General features: G+C 44.6%; 1 protein-coding gene across 1 annotated transcript in view; it reads left to right on the top strand.

Annotated features, from left to right (window-relative positions):
- The window catches only part of LOC104075915 (patatin-like phospholipase domain-containing protein 7), a gene marked incomplete at its 5' end in the record, with an annotated part of 70,829 nt that extends 48,497 nt beyond the window's left edge, over nt 1–22,332 (top strand). Inside the window, 8 exons of the mRNA XM_009576584.1 lie at nt 769–838; nt 2,828–2,944; nt 4,972–5,120; nt 6,604–6,756; nt 9,457–9,564; nt 15,175–15,259; nt 21,028–21,131; nt 22,252–22,332. Of these exons, the coding sequence (XP_009574879.1) occupies nt 769–838; nt 2,828–2,944; nt 4,972–5,120; nt 6,604–6,756; nt 9,457–9,564; nt 15,175–15,259; nt 21,028–21,131; nt 22,252–22,332 (867 nt within the window). The remainder of the gene's footprint in view (nt 1–768; nt 839–2,827; nt 2,945–4,971; nt 5,121–6,603; nt 6,757–9,456; nt 9,565–15,174; nt 15,260–21,027; nt 21,132–22,251) is intronic.
- Nucleotides 22,333–22,546: the final 214 nt, after the last annotated feature.

Here is a 22,546-nt window from a genome sequence, read left to right as displayed (position 1 = left end):
CCTGCTGAAATGACTAGCTTCATAACCACAAGGTGCAAATTGAAAGTCATTTAGTCAAGAGGCCATGACTCATGTTCTTCCCTCTCTTTGTCTTGGGCTTTGGTTCGCAGGAACTGAGGCAAGGAAGATGCTGCCCACTACAGTCTTAGGTTGGGTTCACGGGCAACTAAGTAGTTGCATGCTCATCCATGGTGAATACGATTGTGGAAGACTTGCTCTGTGTAGTGGATGAACACCACTTTGAGTGGAAACAGTTGGGTGCAATGCAAGAATGACCATACTGGGCGAGATCAAAGGTCTTTCTAGCTTAGTGCCATGTCTCCAGGGGAGGCCAAAAGCAGCAGGTATTTAGTGAACTAGGTGAAAGCCGAATACATCAAAGGCGAGCCAAACAGCCTAGGGATCTCTTTATATAAGAGTTGTAATCAGACCCCCACGCTTCATCTGAAAGAACAACAGATATCAGAAAGCAGGTGAACTCCTGGTTTGAGTGATGAGGTTTCTGTGCTGCTGTATATGCTGGACATTTCTTGCTATTAAAAAAAGGGAGGAAGGATTTTTGTCTGCCTTGGTTCTGCATGAAATGTTTGCATAAGAAACAAATTTATGAACTTAAATACAGGGCTGACGGGTTTTTCTCCATCCATGCAGGCGTTTGTGTCTACAGTCCTTTCTACAGAGGTTGTTGCTTTGGTTTGTGTTAGACAGGGGTTTTAGTTTAAGTGCAAGGTTACAGATTTAGTAAAATTGGGACCTCCTCTGTTGCAGGATCTGTGGATTCCTTACTTCACGATCACAACCGACATCACTGCCTCAGCGATGAGGGTCCACACGGACGGTGAGTGTGTAGGCAGCCTTTCTGGCAGCAGGTCATAAATAATGATCTGAGACTTTGTGTCACCCCTTGTTCCTGGAATTTTCCTCGCCTTCACATTTGTCTTTCCTTTTGTTTCTCCCTTCTCTGTTATTTGCTGAGCACCAAACTGTGGTGGTACGCAGACGACAAGGAACAGAGCTGTTGGGAAGAAATTTAATGAGATGCTGTATTCACTGTTCAGAGAGAAAATGGGTCCATTAACACCATTCTGTTTCCCGTGAGGTGCAGGTGTTTTAGCCATAAATCATGACTAATGCATCCAAAACATTTTAAGATTCAAATTCCCCATAAATGAAGCTGTTTCCCCAAGAAAAGACTCCTGTGCGTGAAGCCGAAGCTGGGTTAGATTCTCACTTGTGTCCAGTCCTCTTTATTTCTCTGGTAGAAAACTGTAACGTACTTTACTGACTGAACAGAGGGGAAAGATCCGAGCTGTCTGCTCTGCTGTCAGGACGTGGTGGCAGCCCTGTGGGACGCTTGCTTTATCTTTTGTCTATTTGGGGTAATGGTGCAGTGGCTCAGGCTGCAGTGAAGAAAGTAGAAGCCTACCAGCTACCCCGTGGGTAGCTGAAGCCTCTGCTGCCACGTCTCTGATGTTTTGTCCTTTGAGCTGGCGCAGGTAAGACTCTCCATTCCTTCTGTCAGGGTGGGGGTTACAGAACCGCTAAATTATACTGACACCAGGGCTTTGTTGACCGCGGACAACCAAGGGAGCTAAAACAAGCAGACAAAGGATTAACCTTTCGTAGAGGTTTTGTATTCCTATTCTGCAGCAGGTTAAGCCAACTTAAGTCAGGAGACTCACTCCATCCAGCTGCTTGTCCCTGTGGAAATTTAATGTAAGGATAGCAATCAGCTGGAGAATGGTTATGGTTGTCTCCAGAATTCACTGAAAGGAGGGGAAAGAAGTTCCCAGCTGCTGCAGTTGCCCATCTTGGTTTCATCTGCGGGATGTAACACCAGAAGTCAGCATTTTTCTTGGATGGAAGTTCCAACTCAACTAAAACTATTAATAATAAAACCCAAATCTGCCAGTATTGTCCTGTGCTAAACAGTAGGAGTGCATAGGTTATAATTAGGAACAGAACTGTTATATATTTTAAATAGAAAAGAAAAAAATAAATTCCCAGTTTACTGGAAAGAGTTGCTGTTTGAACCACCAAGGACTTAATTATTGAGAAGATGCGCTTCTCAGGTGAAACTCTTGGCCTCTTTGGAAATGCCTTATCTTCTCAATTCAGCTGATGCAAATGTTAGGAGAGAAATCAGTAAATAAGGGCCTTAAAGCAGAATGTTTTACAGGAAACAGATCCAATCAATTTCTACTTGATTAAACTTTCTGTTTCTAACAGCTTAGAAGATAATAACTTTCTTCCTTACAGCACTATTAACAGAAGTGTCCCAAGAAGAGTTAAGATCGCCACCATGTACTCACACTGGTTTTACAAGTGAAAATGTTTGCTTATTACGGAGCAGGGAAAACAGAATTTTTGGGCTTCTACAGCGTATATTTTTTATGTTCAGCTCCTGCTACAAGTCTGGTTTTTGTGGGTCTCTGTAGAACATAATGGCTTTAGTTGCACTTCAGCCTGCTTATTCTTTCTATCCCTTTGTCCCCAGGAGAAGCCTTTTCCTTTCCTTATCAGTGTAAGCTCAACAAAGCACTAAAGATGATCCCCACAGTCAGGCATATGCTGATATCTCCTTGAAAGCAATATATATGAGGCATGGGCTCAAAACTGTGGTTTCTAAGGCCTTTGACTGATAGTGTCTGAATAGCCTTTTTTTTGTTTCTTTTTTTTTTTTCCCTAGCCAGGATTGTGGTATAGAAAATAATAAACTGCTTTAATAACTTTCCAATGGTATTCTCAGGAGAGCCTCTATCTCCCGATTATTTTAATGAGTGCAGTAATTAATGCTGTTGCCATTCCCTCCCTCTCATTCCTGCAGGCTCTCTGTGGAGGTATGTCCGTGCCAGCATGTCCCTCTCTGGGTATATGCCTCCTCTCTGTGACCCAAAGGATGGGCATCTCTTGATGGATGGAGGTTATATCAACAATCTTCCTGGTAGGTGCGCAGATCGGTTGGGAAGAGGTTACCGAGAACACAGCCCATCAAACAGCCTGCAAAACTTTGTCCTCTTTTTTTTTTCCCAAAAAAAAGGAAACAAGGAGAAATATTGCAGACACCTTTAATCTCATGATGGTTACCAGGAGTCATTGTTCTCAGTTTCCTAGGTGTTTGCTTTATCATGCCTTTATTAAGATTATTTTTTGTTACGAAGTATTTTCTAATAGACATATTCTGAACATATAATTCCAAGGTAATTTTGAATTTATGTTAGTGCTCACTGAAAGGAGAGAGCAGAAATTAAACTGCAAACATATATTCTATCTATCTTTGAGTTTCTCTTCAAAAAGTATCAGTTGAATAAGAAATAGTTCTGAGAAAGCAATAGCATTAACTCTTCATTGTTCAGACTGGTGTCACCCAGAGCCTGAAGGGCTCAGCTGACAGGCATCCGTGTCTTGGTTAGCTCCTAGCACATGGCAGAGGTAAATCACGTGGTGTTCAAAAGAGTGATGTGGAGTTTGGGGTGTTCTGAGGACTGAACCCAAAAGGGTCCACGGTGTGTGAATTCACTTGTGTGTGTTTGGGATGTGTTTTATGTCAGGGTTGTCATTGTAGTCAGAAAGCATTGGAAGGTGGGTGGCTCAGGAGGGTGGCCAAGATAGAAGAGAGACATGTGGTGTCATTTCGGTTTGTGATTATAATTCTGTACAAATAGAGAGGAAGGAATCTAAGCTAGAGACTCTGCATCTGAGCAACCTAAATCATTTACATGTTCAATGTAAACCCAGAGTATATTTTTCCATTGGGGTTGTATTTGCCTAAAAACCAGAAATGGAAATAACACAAAATAGACCCCCAAAATCTGCATCTGACATTCTCTGTTTGTGTCTGTAAGCAAAAGTATGAATTGCAAGCCAAGGCACCTTTTCCACCTGCGCATATTGGAGAGGGCAAAGAGCACACACGCAGGTGACACTGGGTGGAAAAGATACAATAGACTGAACGAGCCCAGGAATATAGATCCAACAGAACAGATCTGATTTAAACAAGTGTCTAAATTAAGCATCTAAATTGGCTCTTCAGAGTTGTGGTTTTCCTACGCATAACTATTCTGGAAACTGCAACTATCTTGGACTCTGGGGGTGTGGAAGAAATACAAATTCACTCTATGAGGTACATGTCCTTCTCTTCCCTCCCTTGGCACTTCCCTAAATCCTTTCCCGTATCCAAAGGCTGCAGCTAATCCTTTTACTGACCTTGAAATAGGAAGGGTTGCCTCATTTCTCTCCCACTTCCAAATATGAATCTTTCTCTTGGATCCCAAAGCTTTTCTTAGACTGAAATCCTCCCAGCCTCTCCTTGCTGTCTGGTTCCTGCGCTGCTCCTTCCCTTTATTACTTTCTATCTGCGGGGTTGACCCCTGCACTGCTGACTCTCCTCTTTAAGGCCGCTGCCACTTGCTCTCTCCAGAGGCCCCCCAGATCTTTTGTTCTCGTGAGAAATGCTGCACGAGGTAGAATTAACGTGGGTTTAACGTGCTCTTTCGCATTATACCTAATGTGGTGTAACTGTGGACCTGAGCTGTGTGTGTCCCACCTCCTCTCCCCAGCTCCCTGCTGTACAATTTTGCTGCTGCCTTCACATTGGTCCTGGTGACAGCATGGCCTCAGAGAGAGTCAGGTCATCCTGCCGATCTGGGGGGAAACGTACCCCATAAGTGATGTTTAATAGCCGTTCAGCAATGGGAACTCACCCTGAGGTTACACAGGGGCTCGGTCGGTGCGCAGCGGGCAGCATGCTGGGATCTCTCCATTAAAACGGAGCAGGTGGGGTAGGAGCCTCCCTGGGAAGATGGTCTCTCGGCAGAGTGGCTGCAAATGTTTATATCTGAGGCTGTTCAGAGACACTCGTGGTAAGTACAATGTCAGGTTATATACTCCCTAACAGTATGTACGTCAGCTTTGGTTGAGCAGCACCAGGGTTGGCAGCACTGGTACTGATACGACCTTCTTTCCCACTAGCTGATGTTGCGAGGTCCATGGGCGCAAAGGTGGTGATTGCGATCGATGTGGGGAGCCAGGATGAGACAGACCTCACCAACTACGGTGACTGCTTGTCTGGTTGGTGGCTGCTCTGGAAGAGGTGGAATCCACTGGCCGAGAAAGTCAAGGTATTGCAAACTATATTAAAATGGCAGCTGTTTTTATGTACAGAGCTGGAAGCTTCCCCTTGTTCATTCAGGGAGCAAGCTTCGTGACAGACCATCTTGTTTCTTTGGTTTGAGCTCTTACTTATGGACAAAACAAGCTGGGCAATGCCCTGACACCAAAGGAAAGGCAGTGAGATGGGAGAGGGTAGAGCCCCAGTCTGGGAAGGGGATGGTAGAATTGTTAGAGCAATGAAACCTTTTCTTAGAAGTGCAGTAAGTTTTAATAAAGTCAGAATTTACGAATTTTACCAATAAAAGTAATTCAGTGTTTCTGTCCTAGAATTTTACCAATAAAGTAGTTCAGTGTTTCTGTCCTAGAATTTTACCCATAAAAGTAATTCAGTGTTTCTATCTCCTATTGATTTAGGGAGATATTAGCACTAGGCAGTAATTAACATTATTACTACTGTTAAACACTGGTCTGCAGAGTATGATTTTTTTTTTTTTTTTTCTTGTTGCGTGCAGTCAGGGCAACTCTGTTACTTATTCTTCTGCTGTCCCAACTACAATTAATGTGTTCCCCTGTTGGAATTGGAAGTAAAATACTTGTTTGTGCTTCCCAAAGTTAGGGAAAATACTACAAGCTGTGGGTACTGCTCTGTAATCTAGATTTTTTCCTCTGTAATAACTCCCTTCCCTGAAACGGTCTCATGTCCCTGCAAAGTAGCCTTCTGGAGTTGGTGCAGCTGTGGAGTGCCCTGCTGTGCCTTGGCAGAGTTGACCATGCTGCTCCCAGCATGTAGTGGGAGCGTTTGGTGGGGGAAAATGGAAGACCCTGACTCTTCTCAGTAGTGCCCAGTGAAATACTACAACTGCCCAAATGGCAATAGGCACACATGAAAACATGGGATTCCTTCTGAACACCAGAAAACACTTTTTTTTACTGGGGGTGGTGGAACACTGGCCAACCAGAGAGATCGTAGTCTCCATCTGTGGAAATATTCAAAACTCAACTGGACATGGTCCTGGACAACCTGCCCCAGCTGACCCTGCTTGAGCCAGGAGAGTTGGACTAGACGATCTCGAGAGGTCCCTGCTGACCTCAACCATTCTGCAAAATCTCTGCCCTGGTACTGCAGAGATCATCACTGATTTCTGCCTTGAAGGATCTCTGTGCCCCTCTCACCTCAGCACCGATCTCTCTCTTAAGGTACCACTATATCCTGGAATGAAAGACTCAGTTCAACCTTGAACTGCAGAAATATGTTTAAAGGCAATTCCCTTTTTGCTGTGGATTATGGAGACTCATTGGCTAGCTGTCCACACTGCCTGGGAGACAGATGGAGGTGCTGATGTGTGAAGGCTTCAGCAGGCTTCTGTGCGCTCTTGGGGGAAAAAAAAAAAATGATAGATAAATTGCTTTTTCTCCTTTATGAAAACAGAATATGTTCTGAAATGAAATTTCTGAATTAATCATGATTGGTGTGCTTGGCCTGGTTGGCAGGTGCTGAATATGGCAGAGATTCAGACGCGGCTTGCATATGTGTGCTGCGTGCGGCAGCTGGAGATGGTGAAGAACAGTGATTACTGCGAGTATATCCGGCCCCCCATTGACCGATACGGAACCCTGGACTTTGGGAAATTCGACGAAATCTGTGTAAGTGCATCCTGGGGAAGGCAGTTCCCCCGTATTGCCGTTCCACAGAAATCTGCTGGTTTGTGGTGCTAATTAGTGCCTCAGCTGTTGGAGAGTAAGAGAAGTCAGTTGGCATAGATGAATAACTGACGCTAAATAGTGCTGTGGAATGATATCATGACTGTGAGATGGGATTAGCAGCAGAAATCGAGTTAGTAATCTTGATTATATAATGACCTGTGAATGGATCAGTTGCCTCACTCCGTTTCATGACAATTCTTGCTCAGCTGCTTGGTAAAAACTGTTGGCTGTCTGAGCTGCTTTGGGCAGTTGGGGTTTGTCAAATGGTGTCACTTCTCTCCCTTCATTATGTAGCTCGTTGTCACATGAAAGAGTTGAAGTCTGTAGGGGAGGCCATGAATCACTGAAACGGAGGGCAACGTGCTAAAATATCTGGCTCAGTTAACGTTTCAACACTTCTATTAATAAAACATATAATCTACAATTCCTCTGCACCTGATAGAGTATCAGGAAAATGGCACCAATGTCAGTGGAAGGACGTTGTAAAAAGGTTACAAAAGGGTAGTACCAGCTTACACAGCTCTGGGGTTTAGTTTTGTTTGTCTATGTATCAGAAACCGGCATGGGAAGAACTGACTTCAGATGTGCAGTTGAATTGTCTTAGTGCCATAATTCAGCATTCACAACAAAAACGTCTCTGCTCAGGTTGAGGTAATGATAGCAATTCTGGCTCATTGTCTCTTGTCAAGGAAGTTATTTTACTGTCTCTTTGCGTTCTTTGCCTGCTTCAGCCATGCAAGTATCTTCCATCTCCAGGTGTTTCTGCATAGCTTTGCTCTTCTCCTAGGGTGGAAAAAAAAAACCACCACCAATTTTCCTTTAAGTTGATCTCCTTTATAGAACCTACAGTACTCATTAGGCTGCAGGTTGATTTCTCTAATGCTGTCTTATAAATACTAAACAAAACCAGTAATACCATTAAGCCCTGCAGATTCTCATTTGACAGAGTCCTTAGGACCAAACAGCAGCTATTCCAAACCACCAGCTGATTTCCCCAATATAAATATTTTCTCAAGGATATTTGGTGTCCCCTAGCTCCTGGACAAACAGTGCTGTCTGTCAACGGTGGATCTAAGACTTTGCCAATAAATAATATTATTTGCTAGATGTAGTGCCCTGGCCATTTGGAAAACCTTGATGAACGGGTCTGGTAGTTCATGTAAGCTGTCAAATCATTGTTCTGTCTCATTTGGTGTCATTAAAGAGATTTAAAGACGCCAGGCAAATTTTTCTCAGTGAAATAAAACTTGAGAAAAGTGTGGTTTCTCAGGATGTCACTTTCTGTGAGCAAGTTCTTGGCACGAGACACTGCAGGTATGGAGGGGCAGCACCCTCCTGCATTTTCATTCCCTGCAGTGTAGCTAAATAACTTCTGTCCACAGGAACAAACTGTGCTGACCTTAAAGGAAAGGGATTCCTTTACCGTTGTAGGCTATGAAGTAGCGGGTTTTTTTATTTCAGCTATGTACCTGGATTTTACAGAAAATAGAAATAGGTACCATATAACCACTCAAAAGAAAAAAAATCCCCTCTTCTTGTCAAAACCCCTCTTCTGTATCAGCCTAGAGTGGTAAGTCAGCTGCATGTCATTTCCTGAAGCTCAGGTTCTCGCAGTTATTTTGGATCGATCTGACCCAGTTAGCTGTAGATCTGTCAGGTCCCTTTTCCTCTTGAGTAATCACATCCACCCTGGGCTGAGGAGCTACAATAGATTACGAGAGGTGAATTCCAGCCTGAGTGCCTCCCGTGCTTTGAACCCTGGTCCAAAAACCAGAGGAGAGACAGTATCAGCTCAGCCAGGGCTGCTTTCAGCACTCGGAGTTGCTACGCAAGCCTGAGGTTTGGTGCGTGCTGCCAGTGCGAGAGCCGGAACTAGGATCCAGGACTCCTGACACCTGTCGCCCTGTCCTTTCGATTTGATTTTTCAACACCATTTCTACTGTCTTGTTAGAAAAAGAGTAAAACTTGGAGCAATCGGTTTATTTTTTCCAGTTGTTTCCATGCTCGTGACGCAGTGCCGTGTTATTATTCCAAGCGCAAATTACTTTATACTTTTAAATTAGAGGAACGTGGAGTTTGTGGGTTTGGTGTTGTCCCTATGCCATCATTTCTGCTCGAGCGAACTGATGCTTGCTTGTTCAGTGCTGTCTGGCTTAACTCATTGCAAGAGATTTTGGAACCGGGTGCCCTATGGTAACCTTTCTTCACTAGAAAAGTTTTCTTTTCTTGGCTATTCTTGAGCCAAGAGGGGAGAAGACACAAATTAATTTGTGGTGTTACCTTCTTCCAAAGAAAGAGCCAGTACTGGAAGGGCATATACATATGCATCCTAAGCTTTTCTTTATATGGCATTATTCTTGAAGCCACTGCTGTAAAAATAGTTGTGTCAGGTGGCAGTTTTCATTGCATACTGTGGGGTCAAAAGTCAAGTTAGCATTTGGACTTAAAATGGCACCTTGTTTGCTTAATCGTTCCCCTAATTCTTCGGCTGAACAGCTTATGTAGCTGAGGCTGGAAGGTATCAGAAGTACATCCTGGCTTTGAGGAGACCTCTAGATTTCCTACTGATTTGTAAAAGATGTGACATAATGGTTCTTTAGCTATTAATTACCTTTTTTCCCCTCACTCTGTTTTTTCCAGGAAGTGGGATACCAGCACGGGAAAACAGTATTTAATGTCTGGTGCAGGAGTGGAGTCCGTGACAAGATGCTAAGAGACAGGCAAGAGACTTGCAAATCCAAAACTGATGTAAGTGTTCAGTTTAAGTGCACTATTCTGCAAGAGCTACGTGACGCACACCAGATTGTGTACTGCCCAGAAACTGGGCAGGGGTACGAAGGAGAATGATCGATTGCCTCAAGTCCTTATTGTGAGCATGCATGTGTTAGTTAAAACTGTATATTAGGCAAGAAAAGGTATGATCAGTTTTTCAGAAACTTCTTTCCTTGAACCATTGCCTGGATGAATGAGGTCCTGCACTTCTTTGATCATGAGGTAAAAGTGTGGCCACAGTGTGCTCTGCCAGAACCTAAGCCCTGACGTCTGCCTGTCCATCCCCGATACCTGATGCATGCCCATGCAGAGATCCATCTGTTTCCTCAGCAAGTACGACGAGGTCTCTGAAACCCCAGGAACCGATGTAGCGCTCTGTAGGGCGGCTCTCCTGTTGCTGTTTCATTCTAGCAGGTTATTGATACCATGCTTGTAACCTGCAATCGTTCACCACACAAATGTCCTTGAACGAAGGCAGGATGCTCACCAGTAACCAGCGTTTTCTGAGATGCGTAGCTGATGTGTACGTGTTTACATGCCCACCTTTCTCTTCTCCTTCCCTGTGTGCATCAGCAGTCTTGAGGGCACTAAATGCTGCTGGCTGAGCTGCCTTCTGCACCGAGCGCTGGAGGGGGGGCTGTGACTGTGCCCCCGCAGGTCCTGTGAGAGAGGATGGTCTGTGGTTTCAGGTGATGAGCCCCATTTGTACCCATCGCTTGAATGCACATGTGGACTGCCTCCTTGAGTAATGCTGAGTAGGCACAAGTAATCTTTTAAGAATTATTTTTCATTTATTCTTGTGCCACAAACTTTAGGTAGTACCTGGATATTGTTCTTGCTACTAGAAACTGGTCTGCCAGGGCAGTGGCTCTCTGCCACCAGCTGCCCAATGCTCATCACAGAGGATGTGAACTGGGATCGCTGGCATTGATCTCTGCCATTGCTGGCTTTCAGGATGTGACTCAGATAGTTCTCAGATGCTTCCAGAAAACCTGAATTAAACCCTTGCTATAGATGTGTTTTTAGCCAAGAGTTAAAGTCCCTGCAAAGCTGTAGATTTCTTGTTTTGTTGCTTTCCTTCCTCACTCCTCTGTTAGAAAAGGCATTTCGTAGAGCCGTCATTAAGGCTCCGCAGAAGCTTGCAGCGCTGTCGAGGTACTGGGTTTCATGCACCTTGTTCTGCCCGCTTCAGCACATCTGAGCAGTTAATGTACGGTTTGGTAAATGCCTGATTATGGTAAATCTACAGGCTGCATAGTGTTGCTGTGTGGTTACAGTCCCGGTAAGATTTCTACTTAAAAGTAGCATAAAATTCTCTTGGTTTTACAGTTTAAGGATTGAGGTCAGCTTCTAGAGTTGGTTCATAACTCAGTGGGCTGACTGAATTTCTTGGCGGGGAAGTTTCAGTTGTTTTTAAACCATTATCACCTTTTTGAGGACTTGGGTACAATATTATAATATATTGGCTTATTATCCTTACCCTCCTTTGAATTCCTCTGATTTAAAACCCAAGTGCTACGAAAGGCTTCATGTTTTACCCAGTAATTCATCTTTATCGTCTTTTAGAGATAGAGGAATGAGCAGTAATATTTTAAGTGATTGCCAAAATGTATCATAACTATAGGGAGCCTCACTAAAGGAAGTCAATAGAGGTGAAAAATGACACTGAGGATTTGCAGCTCTTTCAGAGATCGGTGGTAGAGCACTTTCACTAGGAGGGAGATGGCGTGAGCAAGGGGAGAGGGAGGGCAGTACTTGCAGGGATGGGCATTAGTCCAGCAACAAGGGGTGGATGACACCCACGTCTGAGCTAGTTGCCCTACACCCCCATTTATCACCGGAGAGAGATGAGCCTCTGTAGAGTGTGAGTCACTTCGTGACATGGCTCCATTGGGATAAGATGAATGGCACCCGCGGCTCCGTCCGTGTGAAGGGAGCCAAGGGGGACTAGCGCTGATGACTTCCTATCATCAGATGAATCCCACCCAAGCTGCCTGGCAGGGTGAGTGGCTATTGGGAGGAGCACAGAGGGACTGAGCTTTATAGAAATAGCTGGGGATCTGAGTAGCCTGAGGAGCCCCAGAACTCATCAGCTTGTTCTTACTGGGAACATGACCTGGACTAGGAGATACATTAGTCTGAGCTGCGGAAGGCGGGTCCCCATTCTACCCCTGATACCTTGTGTTCAGACTAGTTATAAGCTGATATGTGTTTGTTTATGTGTATTAATAGTCATAAGGAGAAGTCAAGGGAGAGAAAATTGTGTGTGTCTCCAAAATGGTTATATGTCCTATTTCATCCTCTAACTTTTATCACCAGCTGGTAACAAGCTCAAATATATTCATTGCTGTAACAAATGCTTCTTTTAAAGAAGACTTCTTTAAAATTGGCCATTATATGGGATATAGTAATTCAGGCTAATATTTCAGTTAAATCATGATATTACAGCTTTGCATCAAGCAGCATGTTGAACATTTATCACAATCTACCCTGGTTTTTATGGCTCTTCAACTGTCCTGGAGATCAAATATGTCACGTACTCATTGTAGGCATAGCCTGTCATTGAATTTCTGGGTATGCACTTGATAACAAGGAGAGAGTGCTGATAGCTGAGACGCCAAGAGTATGAAAATAATGGGTCACTCAGGAGAGTGAGTCAACAAACTTAAGGAGCGGGAACCATGCAGCTTTGTGCATTCCCCCAAACTGACGCTAAGGCTCAGTTCCAGGCTGTACTCCTGAGAACCTAGGAGATCATCTGCTCTTCCTCTGAAAACTCTGCAGTTCAGTAAAAACCAAGATTTTTTCATCTGACTTTTTGTTTCAGTAGATTTATTTCTACAAAATAACAAGTATTGAAGGCTCCCACTAGGGTATTTGTCTTTTGGTTTTTTCTTAGTCCATTAGAGTCACTTAAGTCCTTTAGCTCTGCTATCTTCCAGGGATAACAGCTGATATTTTAACTTGCCTTTCATTAGCGAAGGTTTTGATGTTTTTGTTCTTCAGCTATTTCTGGAGTGCTCAACATCTGAGAGCTGAGCGTGGTTTCTTATCATCTTGTTTCCATGTTGTAAGCACTGAATTTTTACTTAAAAATTCCAGATATTTAATCATTTAGATACTTTTCCTTTGCTTTCATCATTCAGTCACTGTTTATCTTGTTTGTGTCTTCAGCACTTTTGAGACAACAGGAATCTTACATAAACTTCACTTGAACAACCCTTACTCTTCCCCAGCACAGAATAATGCAATACCGTTAATTGGATCTCCTCGGGGAAGTTTTGTCTACTGAAGTGTTATTCATAGTCAAAGCTAAATATAATCTAGCAGACTACAATAGTAACTGTCTTTCTCCTCTAATTTATTTAATAAAGATTGTGCCAAAGAGAATACTTTCCTCCTTGGAAAAAAAAAAACTATCAGCAGAAAGGTTTTAGAGTAGGTTTCAAATGAATCTGAGATGCTGCTTTGCCTCATGTTAACTGATGGGAGTGTGGTTTTGTCCTTAAAAGTAGTAAGAAGAAGTGTTTAAACATTAAATTCCTGTTTGCAAAGCATCAGACGAGTGTGGGAAGACACCTGGTTTCCCACAAGTGGCGTTCCAGTCTCAGTGCTAAGATTTTGGGGTGCAGCTGCCTCAGCAAGCGTCCTCTAACCGGCTTACACGCAGGATCATCTGTATGTCAGCGACCATAACAGATGCTCCCGCGGGTACGGTCGCACTAACGATTGCCTTCATACTCATCTGTCCTCACAACTCGTCTGCGGGAGCACGTGAGCTGATGGTGGTTTTCCTGAAGCACCTTTTGGTGACGGTCGCTGCAGGCTTTTGTTCAGCTGTTCATGTAGCCCCTGGACTTTCGTCCCCTCCAAAGTCAGTCCGTGTCTGCTCCGTGCTCCCAAGGACAGCCTGGCGCGTGTCTGCCTGAGCACGGGGTGCAGCCCCTTTGTCCGCCTGGTAAGAGTCCACGTTTTTAGAGTACAGGCGATGGCCTCAAACATTGCTGTGTCTGCTTGGTGGCCAGAGTTTGCACATATCCCTCGGTTAGTCATATGGCATAAAATGAAGATGTAGATACTTTTTTTCCTATCCTGGGGAACAGCCTTCTGCAAACGCTTCACTGGGACCATTCAGGTCGGATGTTCAAAATGAGACTGGACTGACTCACCCTTCTTGACGGTTCCTTAATGGTCAAACTGAGCTTCTGAGCTTCCTGACTTCTGTATATTTTAAAGTGTGTGTCCTAAGCTACGGCTGTTTCATTTCATACAGGTATTTTTTAATCCCTCTGGGCTTTTCTCTGTCCATCGCTCCCCACCAGCTGTTTGTCCTGGATCAGCACCTTGCTTTAGCTGTACTAAATTACATCAAAAGTTAGTTACGGGTTAAAGGTCAACTGAGAGCAATCTGCTGCAGCTGTAATGGGCTTCTGCTGTGACCCCCACGGGGGTTGTATGATTCATAGTATCAGTGCTCTTGCCAGAAGAGCAAATAATTGCTTATAAAAACCCTGTGTTAGGAAACTGCCCTGTCTGGAAGCACGTGGGCAGGTCTGGTCGTTTAGAAAGACGGCTGTCGCAGCAATTCCCGGCAGCCCAGTGCAGATAACATGTCCCCTGCCAGCAATTCCCCGTCTCTCTCCTCGGGGGTGGGGGTTGCTATTGTACTAATTAAAATCACTGGTTTTAAAAAAAGGTGAGAGGTGTTCAGGTTTCCATCTGGTGACCTTGTGCCTGGCCCCGAGGGGGTAGGTAGGGCTGCTCACAGCATGGCACGTGGGAGGACCAAAATGGTTCTTAAATGCCGAAGTTAGGTTTTATTAGAGGAGAAACTGGAGCAGGCAACTTCTCAAAATAGAGAACACTCAACCCACTGCTTGGGTGAGACAGAATAAAAATAGAAAGGGTTTATTAAAAAGAGGAATTACAGTGGGAAATACTTCTCCTTGCGGGTGGACCACGTACCTCAGGCTCTTGCTGCAGCACGTCCAGCTCCACAGCTTGCCGGGGTCCCTGGGGGGGTCCTGGTCACACCAGCGCCTGGGCTGCTGCCCGCCTGCCCGTGCGGCCTCCCACGGCATGGCTCTGCGGGCTCAGGGCTGGGCCACGTGCCGTGTCCCACCTGGGCACTGGGGCCCCTTCTCCTTCTCCCAAGGGAAGGCGAAAGCTCCCTGGGGGCTGCGCTGGGCCCAGCCGGTCCCTCTTGTAAAGTAACAGTGGTGGAGAACAAACAAGTCAAACGAGCACTGTCTGTCACGAGTCCAGCCCCTCTGGTTCTTGTCTTTGTGGTGTTTTCTATAGTTTGCTAAATTTTTAATAAGGCTTCTTGTTGCATGGATGGAGAAGGAGCCATTAGAGGTTGTCCCACTGTTTGCACTTGGGAATCCCGTCTCTGCCACCAGACCTGCATCAGGAGAGTTGTTTTGTGAATTACTCACTGATCAGTAATGGCTTTTGAGGGGGCAATTGTGGAGAATTTATGTGTCTGAGCTTTCTGTCTGTTCAATACAATTTTTATATGATAAAAATGTTCGGATTTTTTGTGTATATTTTTTAACATACCTAAAACTTAACGCTGTGTTTCAGAATGTGACCTGTCCCACCACCTCTTTTACGGACCTGGCAGAAATTGTGTCCCGGATCGAGCCCGTGAAAGCACCCGTGGCAGACGGTGAGTCGGGTGATCTGGCTGGCGCTGCGGAAGCGTTGGGAAGGGCAGCGAGGCAGGGACGGCGGCTCGCTCCTCTTGCATCCCTTGTCTAATGGCTTTCTTTTAACACCCCATGCTGTAAATTGTGGCGGTTCAGGGCCAGCTGCCGGCCCCGGTGTCTGCTGAGCAAAGCTGGCAGCGGCGCACCGTCTCCCTGCTTCATCCAGAGCCTCTGCCTGCAGGTGTGCCCGAGCGTGCCCCAGGCCAGACCCTCCGCGTGCCCCCTCCCGCTGCCTCCTCCGGGAGAGGGTGGGAGTCGGATGTTCCTGCTGCGGCGAGACATCCGCTGCCAGCCCAGTGCCCCAGGCCAGACCCTCCGCGTGCCCCTTCCCGCTGCCTCCTCTGGGAGAGGGTGGGAGTCGGATGTTCCTGCCGCGGCAAGACATCCGCTGCCAGCCCGTTACCGGTGTGGTCCAGTGTGGTTTCCTGGTGGTAGTAATCCCTACTCAAGTTAGCCTAATCTGAGTGAAATAACACGTGTGGCAACTCCTGCAAAGACAGGCTTTTATTCCCCTTGTGCTGGTCCGTGTCCTTGCGATGGCTTCACTCTTTGGTCCGCGTCCTTTTGAGACGGGAGGAGGCTGATTTAAAGCTTTCCCTGCTGTTATGAGTAGGATCTGGAGTGACTCACTGGCTCCATTGCTTTTTGTACTCTCCTGTTACGGGGAGCACTAGTGAACTAATGAGGAACAGGTAACGGCTCCTGCATCTTTACACAAAGGCACTGGAGTGCCTTGTGCCTCGGCCGTGCGCTGTGCAGCAGTTCGCTGTACGTGCCATACGTGAAGCTCACTTAACAAAAAGGATCAGAGCTTTGCAGGCCTGAAATCTCCGAGTGTTTCACCAGTGGTAGAGCTCTTTATAAACAGTCTCTCCCCCTCCTCCCGATTCTTGTTCTTGCAGAGGGAAATCTAAAGTTAGCAGTCCTCCCATCTGTGACTGTTTGTAGAGATGTCCCTGTGGTAATTTGAAATGCTAATTGCAATCATATGCCTTATGAAGAAATTATTAATCAAATGTGGTTGAAACAGCCATTGTGAATACGAATGAAGAGTTCATGTAACATGGTTATTTAAGGCACAGGCATTGAGACCTGCTAAGATCTAACCAGTGTACTGGAACAGATCTTCCTCCTTTATATAGTTTCTGATTATTCACCCCCTTTAGGAAGACCTGCTTTCTGCTGGGTGAGGTCATGAACACGAGTGTAACAAAGGGACACGTCTTTCAGGAAGTCGATATGGCAGATTTTGGGCTAAGGAGGGCCTGTGCAGGGGCTACCTGGGACGGGATGGGCAGGTGCCACGCGTTCCTCGCGGATGATGAAAGCTGTTGGTTGTAGAGACTCCAGAGGAGGGGGGAGGATGGCAGGAGAGAGAGTCGCACATGAGGGCGCCGGGTCTTGAAGGACCCTTTATATTCATGTTGTGGGTGACTCTGAGCGCTGCCTGCAGGCACCTTGCCCGTTTTTTGGTGGGCAGTGGCTGTAAAGGCATTCCTCTGAACGTGGCCTCGCCTCGGTGCCTCCGGGATGGCATCGCTTTTGCTAAAGAGGTGTCTGGAGCTACGGGGGAAGCAGTCCGTACCGAGGTGAGCTCAGATGGAGGGTGACACCTCCCTGGCGGTGGCCTTGCGGCTGTCAGATGGTTCCTTGTATGTGCTGGTGAGCCTTTGCATTTGTCTGCTCATGATGGTGGTGAAGATGGTCTGACTGCTTTTGTCCCGTGTAAGTAAGAAGACAGGGTGCTTCTTGGTAGCCTGGCTGTGAAACAGCACTGCCAAAGGGGGTGAAACCTTTTTTCTCCCTGGAATTCCGTTCCTGAATGAGATCTTGGACCTCGGGGATTTAGAAAGGCTCTGCTTGTCCTGACAGCATACTGCAAGTCTCAGGCTGGGTGGAGAAATTATGTCAATAATTTTGTTCTAAAGAAAGAAAACGAAAATTACCATGTTGTGATTGACTGGGAATCCCAGAAGGGGGAAATGTCAGTACAAAGGGTGAAAGGCCCCAACGGGCAGAGGCTGGCAGATCCTCCAGGTCAGAAGCTGTATCTTCTCTGGGGAGAAAGGGCAGTGAAGTTTCTTCTCCACTCTTGAACAAACTGAGAGCAATGAGTGAAACCATTTTTTTTTTAAAAAAAAAAAAAAAAAAAAAAAAAAAAAAAAAAAAAAAAAAAAAAAAAAAAAAAAAAAAAAAAAAAAAAAAAAAAAAAAAAAAAAAAAAAAAAAAAAAAAAAAAAAAAAAAAAAAAAAAAAAAAAAAAAAAAAAAAAAAAAAAAAAAAAAAAAAAAAAAAAAAAAAAAAAAAAAAAAAAAAAAAAAAAAAAAAAAAAAAAAAAAAAAAAAAAAAAAAAAAAAAAAAAAAAAAAAAAAAAAAAAAAAAAAAAAAAAAAAAAAAAAAAAAAAAAAAAAAAAAAAAAAAAAAAAAAAAAAAAAAAAAAAAAAAAAAAAAAAAAAAAAAAAAAAAAAAAAAAAAAAAAAAAAAAAAAAAAAAAAAAAAAAAAAAAAAAAAAAAAAAAAAAAAAAAAAAAAAAAAAAAAAAAAAAAAAAAAAAAAAAAAAAAAAAAAAAAAAAAAAAAAAAAAAAAAAAAAAAAAAAAAAAAAAAAAAAAAAAAAAAAAAAAAAAAAAAAAAAAAAAAAAAAAAAAAAAAAAAAAAAAAAAAAAAAAAAAAAAAAAAAAAAAAAAAAAAAAAAAAAAAAAAAAAAAAAAAAAAAAAAAAAAAAAAAAAAAAAAAAAAAAAAAAAAAAAAAAAAAAAAAAAAAAAAAAAAAAAAAAAAAAAAAAAAAAAAAAAAAAAAAAAAAAAAAAAAAAAAAAAAAAAAAAAAAAAAAAAAAAAAAAAAAAAAAAAAAAAAAAAAAAAAAAAAAAAAAAAAAAAAAAAAAAAAAAAAAAAAAAAAAAAAAAAAAAAAAAAAAAAAAAGGGAGACTGTCCCTCAGGAAGGGGTGAGTAGAGGGAAGCCAGGCAAAGCCCTGCACTGCACCCAGGATACCTGTTCGGCCAGTGAGCAGGTAGAGAAGTTTCTGTAGGAGAACAGAAGCTCGTTTTCACAGCTGAGCCACTGCAGTATTTGTAGGCATGTTTCTGTTCTGCATCCAAACACTTCCTCGACTGGGATTTTCTGTCTTGTTCAGCTGTAATTGCATTTTACGCAGCCATGGCCGTGGCCAGGGGAGCACAGATGTCATCCTCCAAGGGTGGCTCAGCTGCATCCCTGGTCATGTTCCCACCTGTAAGGAATTTCTGAGGACCAAAGTTGCACAGGCTCTTTGGTGATTTCCCACAGCAGGTTTGATGTCTCATTTTTCAAAGCAGTGATGCTTCGGGCTGTCCCCGTAGCCAGGTTTCACGGTGTGAGGCGAGATAGCACGCTTGCTGCATGTGATGGTTGAAGGAGATCAAGTCATGTAGCAGAGCAATTGTAGCAACAGCCATTTGGGAAAGAGAAATGTTAATCATGGTGTCAAATGCCTGGTTTTGCAATACAGCTGAAGCAGGAGATGTCCCAGAACCTCTCAAGGGACAAAATTATCAGGCACTAGGTCACCCTCTGCATCTTTGCTGCTTAAAAAGTACTTTCATTAAGAAGAACTAATGCACCTTAGGTTGTGATGAGCTACCAGATTCCCTGATTTACATCGAAGCCTGTCAGTGTTACTGAAACGGAAACCTTCTAGCAACACAGCACCGATTTTCTTCAAATGTGGGGTGCTGCCTGCAGAAATTAGGCATATATAAAAGAGGTGCTAAAAGCTATAGCATCACAAAGCAGATTCTTGGCATAAGACGTATGCCCTTCTTGCTGTGAATGTGCTCCCCCCATTAACGGCAGGCTCAGGTACCTTTCTGTGGTGTAATCTCCTCTTCACTGGCTCATTTTCGAGCTGCAGCGTTTGGGTGTTGGTGTGTCGAGCAGGGCAACAAGGCCTTGGTCCTGCTTGATGCTTCTGGGAGGTTTTGTAATGTAAAGGAGCAGTCGCCCCTTGAGCCCCAGACGCTCAGCCTCGAGTGGGGCAATGGAAGATGATGTTTAGGGACAGCAGGACCACCTTCTGTTCTCCTTTCCCCTTTAGTCCTCCAGCACCCAGAGTTGCTGTGTGAAGGATGTGAGAAGGGATACCCCTCTCTTGTTTTTTGTATCTGTATAAAGACCTGTTAAATGCTGAATAGTGCTTGGAAAATCAAGGAGTTTGGTTTTGATGGTAGTCAGTTTTATTGGAGCTGTAAACTTCAAACTATTGTTTGTGCTGTCTGTGCTGTTCAGATGAGTTTCCAGTTTCTCTGGTGTGTTTTATCAAAGATTATCAGTAGTGTTTTTAATACAAACTAAAGCTAATTCTCTGATCCACAGTAAAAAAAATACTAAAAAAATAAAAAATAAGACCAAATGTCTTTAATCCTAATGTTCTAGCAGTTGGTTGTAGTTGTCGTGCTAGAAGAAAATGCTGTGGAACAGACTGTGCTGTTGTCTTCAGCATGGAGCAGATGCTATTGACTGTTCTCAAAAGAAATACTTAATCAAGATTCCGGTTTAAACACGAGCCACTTTCTTCACTAGTGGGCTGAAAAACAGGTATTGCTTCAGCAACTCAAAGCACACTTGAATTAACTCATGAAAGTGGCGGAAAAACTAGTGTCACACAAAAATGACTTTCTGCCATTTTAACGCCTTAGCTTGCATTCTGAAAAACTGCGTGCCAGAAACTGCAAAAGGAAGGTGGCCAACTGCCACTTGCTTCGTTTCGCCGCCCGCGTGCCTTGGTTTCACGCTTGGTCGGGATGGGGCTCTGCAGTGGCCGCTGGCGCGTTGGGTGATGTACTGGGGCTGATGACAGGCGTCTGCCCTGGCACATTTGTCGAGTGTTGAGTTGATGTGGGAGAGAGTCAGTCCTGTTAGCGGGTGACTCTCCTGCTGTCTGTTTTACAGACCCTGAAGGGATCTCCAGGTGCTGGAAGAGGCATTGACTCTGCACTGATGTATCTCGTTCTTTGGGAGCAGGCTTCGGTGCTGGGGACTGGGGGCTTGGTGGCATGTCCTGCTGCTGACTGCTGTGCCCCAGTGTGCACAGCTCTTGAGCTTCCCTAAATTATCTTAATCTGCTGGATTACCAGAGAGAGCAGGTGATTGTCCCCGGTGGAGAGGAGGGGAGTGTAAATGTCACTGTCCCCTGTGGACCAGAGATGTGAGACACGTAATTATCATCTCCACAGCAGGAAGAGCTCGCCCTATGCCTGGAAGACCCTGTTTCCAGTGAGTCTGTGACCGATGTGTCCAGGGGAGTTTGGATTGGTAGCTCACAGGCATGTCTCCTGAAGGTATTCTATAGGTCTTGTCTGGACTGACGGGTGGGAGACAGCAGCTATTCTGTGAAGAGCGTTCGGCAGGGAGCATCTCCCCATTGCCAGCGTTTGTGTCCCGTTGGGCTGGGCAGCTGGCACCCACCAGAATAACATGGACGGTTTGTATCTCACTGCTCTTGCTCCAGGCTCTTCAGATTCTAGCAGGCTCCAGGACACCAATTCACATCTAGGATACAGTTTATTTTGTGATCTGGCTGGACAGCCGATATCTGTGTTTGAGTAGTCCCAGTTCACTGGGCTGCGGAAAGTTGGCCAGCAGTCACCCTGCCCTGCACCGGTGCTCAACGGAGATAGCTATCATTCCTTTTCCAATTTTCTCTGCTCTGTGAATGCTAGTTAAAACCCATGTTTCTTCTCTTCTTTCTCTTTAGATGAGTCAGATTACCAGACTGAGTACGAGGAAGAAATTCTGGACAACCAGAAGGATGATTATATCAATTTCATAAGCAACCAGGTTGAAGAAGACTCTGACTCGGTACGAACTGCCCTGGAAACAGGCAACGCCTGTGTTGTTGCTGAGTTCCGTGTGAATGGTGTGCGGTGGGTGTGAGGTGGAGATGTCAGGCAGGATACTTGAGAGAAGCACCTGGAAGGGACTTACAGAGGACTGTGCAGAAATAAGTTTGCTTTTCGTGTAGTACAGACACTAAATGACGCGTGCTCACCCTGTTCAGGTCAGTCGTCTACAGTGGTGCTGTGTGTGGCAAAACGCGGCCATGGTTAAAACCTGGCGACGCAGCTCCGTGGGTTTGCTCGCGAGGTGGGTCAGGGCTGGAGAGCTGAGGAATGAGGAGAGGCTGAGGGAGCTGCTTTCTCCAGCTCAGAGGAGAGGAGATGAAGAAAGAATCTGACTGCTGTCTGCAGCTGCCTGCTGGGTGGTTATGGAGAAGACAGCAGCAGAGATGCACAGCAAAAAGACAAGAGGTGACAGACACAACTTGTGCTAAAGGAAATCCTCACTGGGTACAGGGGGAAATGTTTCCCAGTAAGCATGGCTGAGAACTGCAATGGGCTGTGCAGGGAGGTGCTGGAAACTCCATCCTTGCAGATACTTGAAAACCAATAGACGCCCTGAAGAACCAGATCTAGCATTAGAGTTAGCCCTGCTTAGGGCAGAAAATTGTATTATACCCTCCAGAGGTCCCTTCCAACCAAAGTTGTTTGATTCTGTGGGACATCAGGTCCACCCTGAGGAAAACCTGCACTGAGGCCAGACTTCACACGATGCGGCCCACAGCCTGAGAAGCAAACCTTGGAAGGGTCGTATCCCTGCCACTCTTACTCCGGCTAGAGTGGCCGGCAGGTTTAAAAGGTGAAGCTGCCCGTTGTGTTGGACATGAACAGTTTCTCAGTGGGAGCATGTGAGCAGTTTGGGAAGGTGCCTGGCCTGGGTCAGGATGCGAGATGGCTTCGGTGCTTTGAGTGAGGAGCTGGAGTGATGGCATAAAGATTTTGTTTGCTGGGCTGATCTCCGGTGGGTAATGGTCGGTGGACAAAGAAGAGGTGGAGGGGAAGAGGACAGATTTTATGCAGCTCAGAGAGGATGCTGAACAATGAATTTGTGCGCTTCTATTTATTTTTTTTTTCTTCTTCAGGATGAAGACATGCAGATAAGAAAGCGCAGGAATGTCCCCAATGTGGAGGGCCAAGCAAGCAGCACGGGAGAGCCTGGCTAGCACTGAGAAGATTCTGACCTTGCTAAATCCCATTGCTACCTACATCAGCTGTAATTATTTATTAAATATTTTAAAAAACCAAAACAGTGTCTAGTTCAAATTAAGCAAGCTTTCGTCCTTCTCCAGACAGGGTATGGGGCGTTCAGCTGCCAGCACTAAGCAGAAATATCTGCATCACGCCCAAGTCCCTTTGGACCTCCCGTGAAGGGGCTGA

The sequence above is a fragment of the Fulmarus glacialis genome, unplaced genomic scaffold (assembly GCF_000690835.1).
Source record: "Fulmarus glacialis isolate BGI_N327 unplaced genomic scaffold, ASM69083v1 scaffold12644, whole genome shotgun sequence".
NCBI classification, from domain to species: domain Eukaryota; kingdom Metazoa; phylum Chordata; class Aves; order Procellariiformes; family Procellariidae; genus Fulmarus; species Fulmarus glacialis.
The sequence above is the reverse complement of the archived record's forward strand: the minus strand, read 5'-3'. Positions and strand labels throughout refer to the sequence as shown.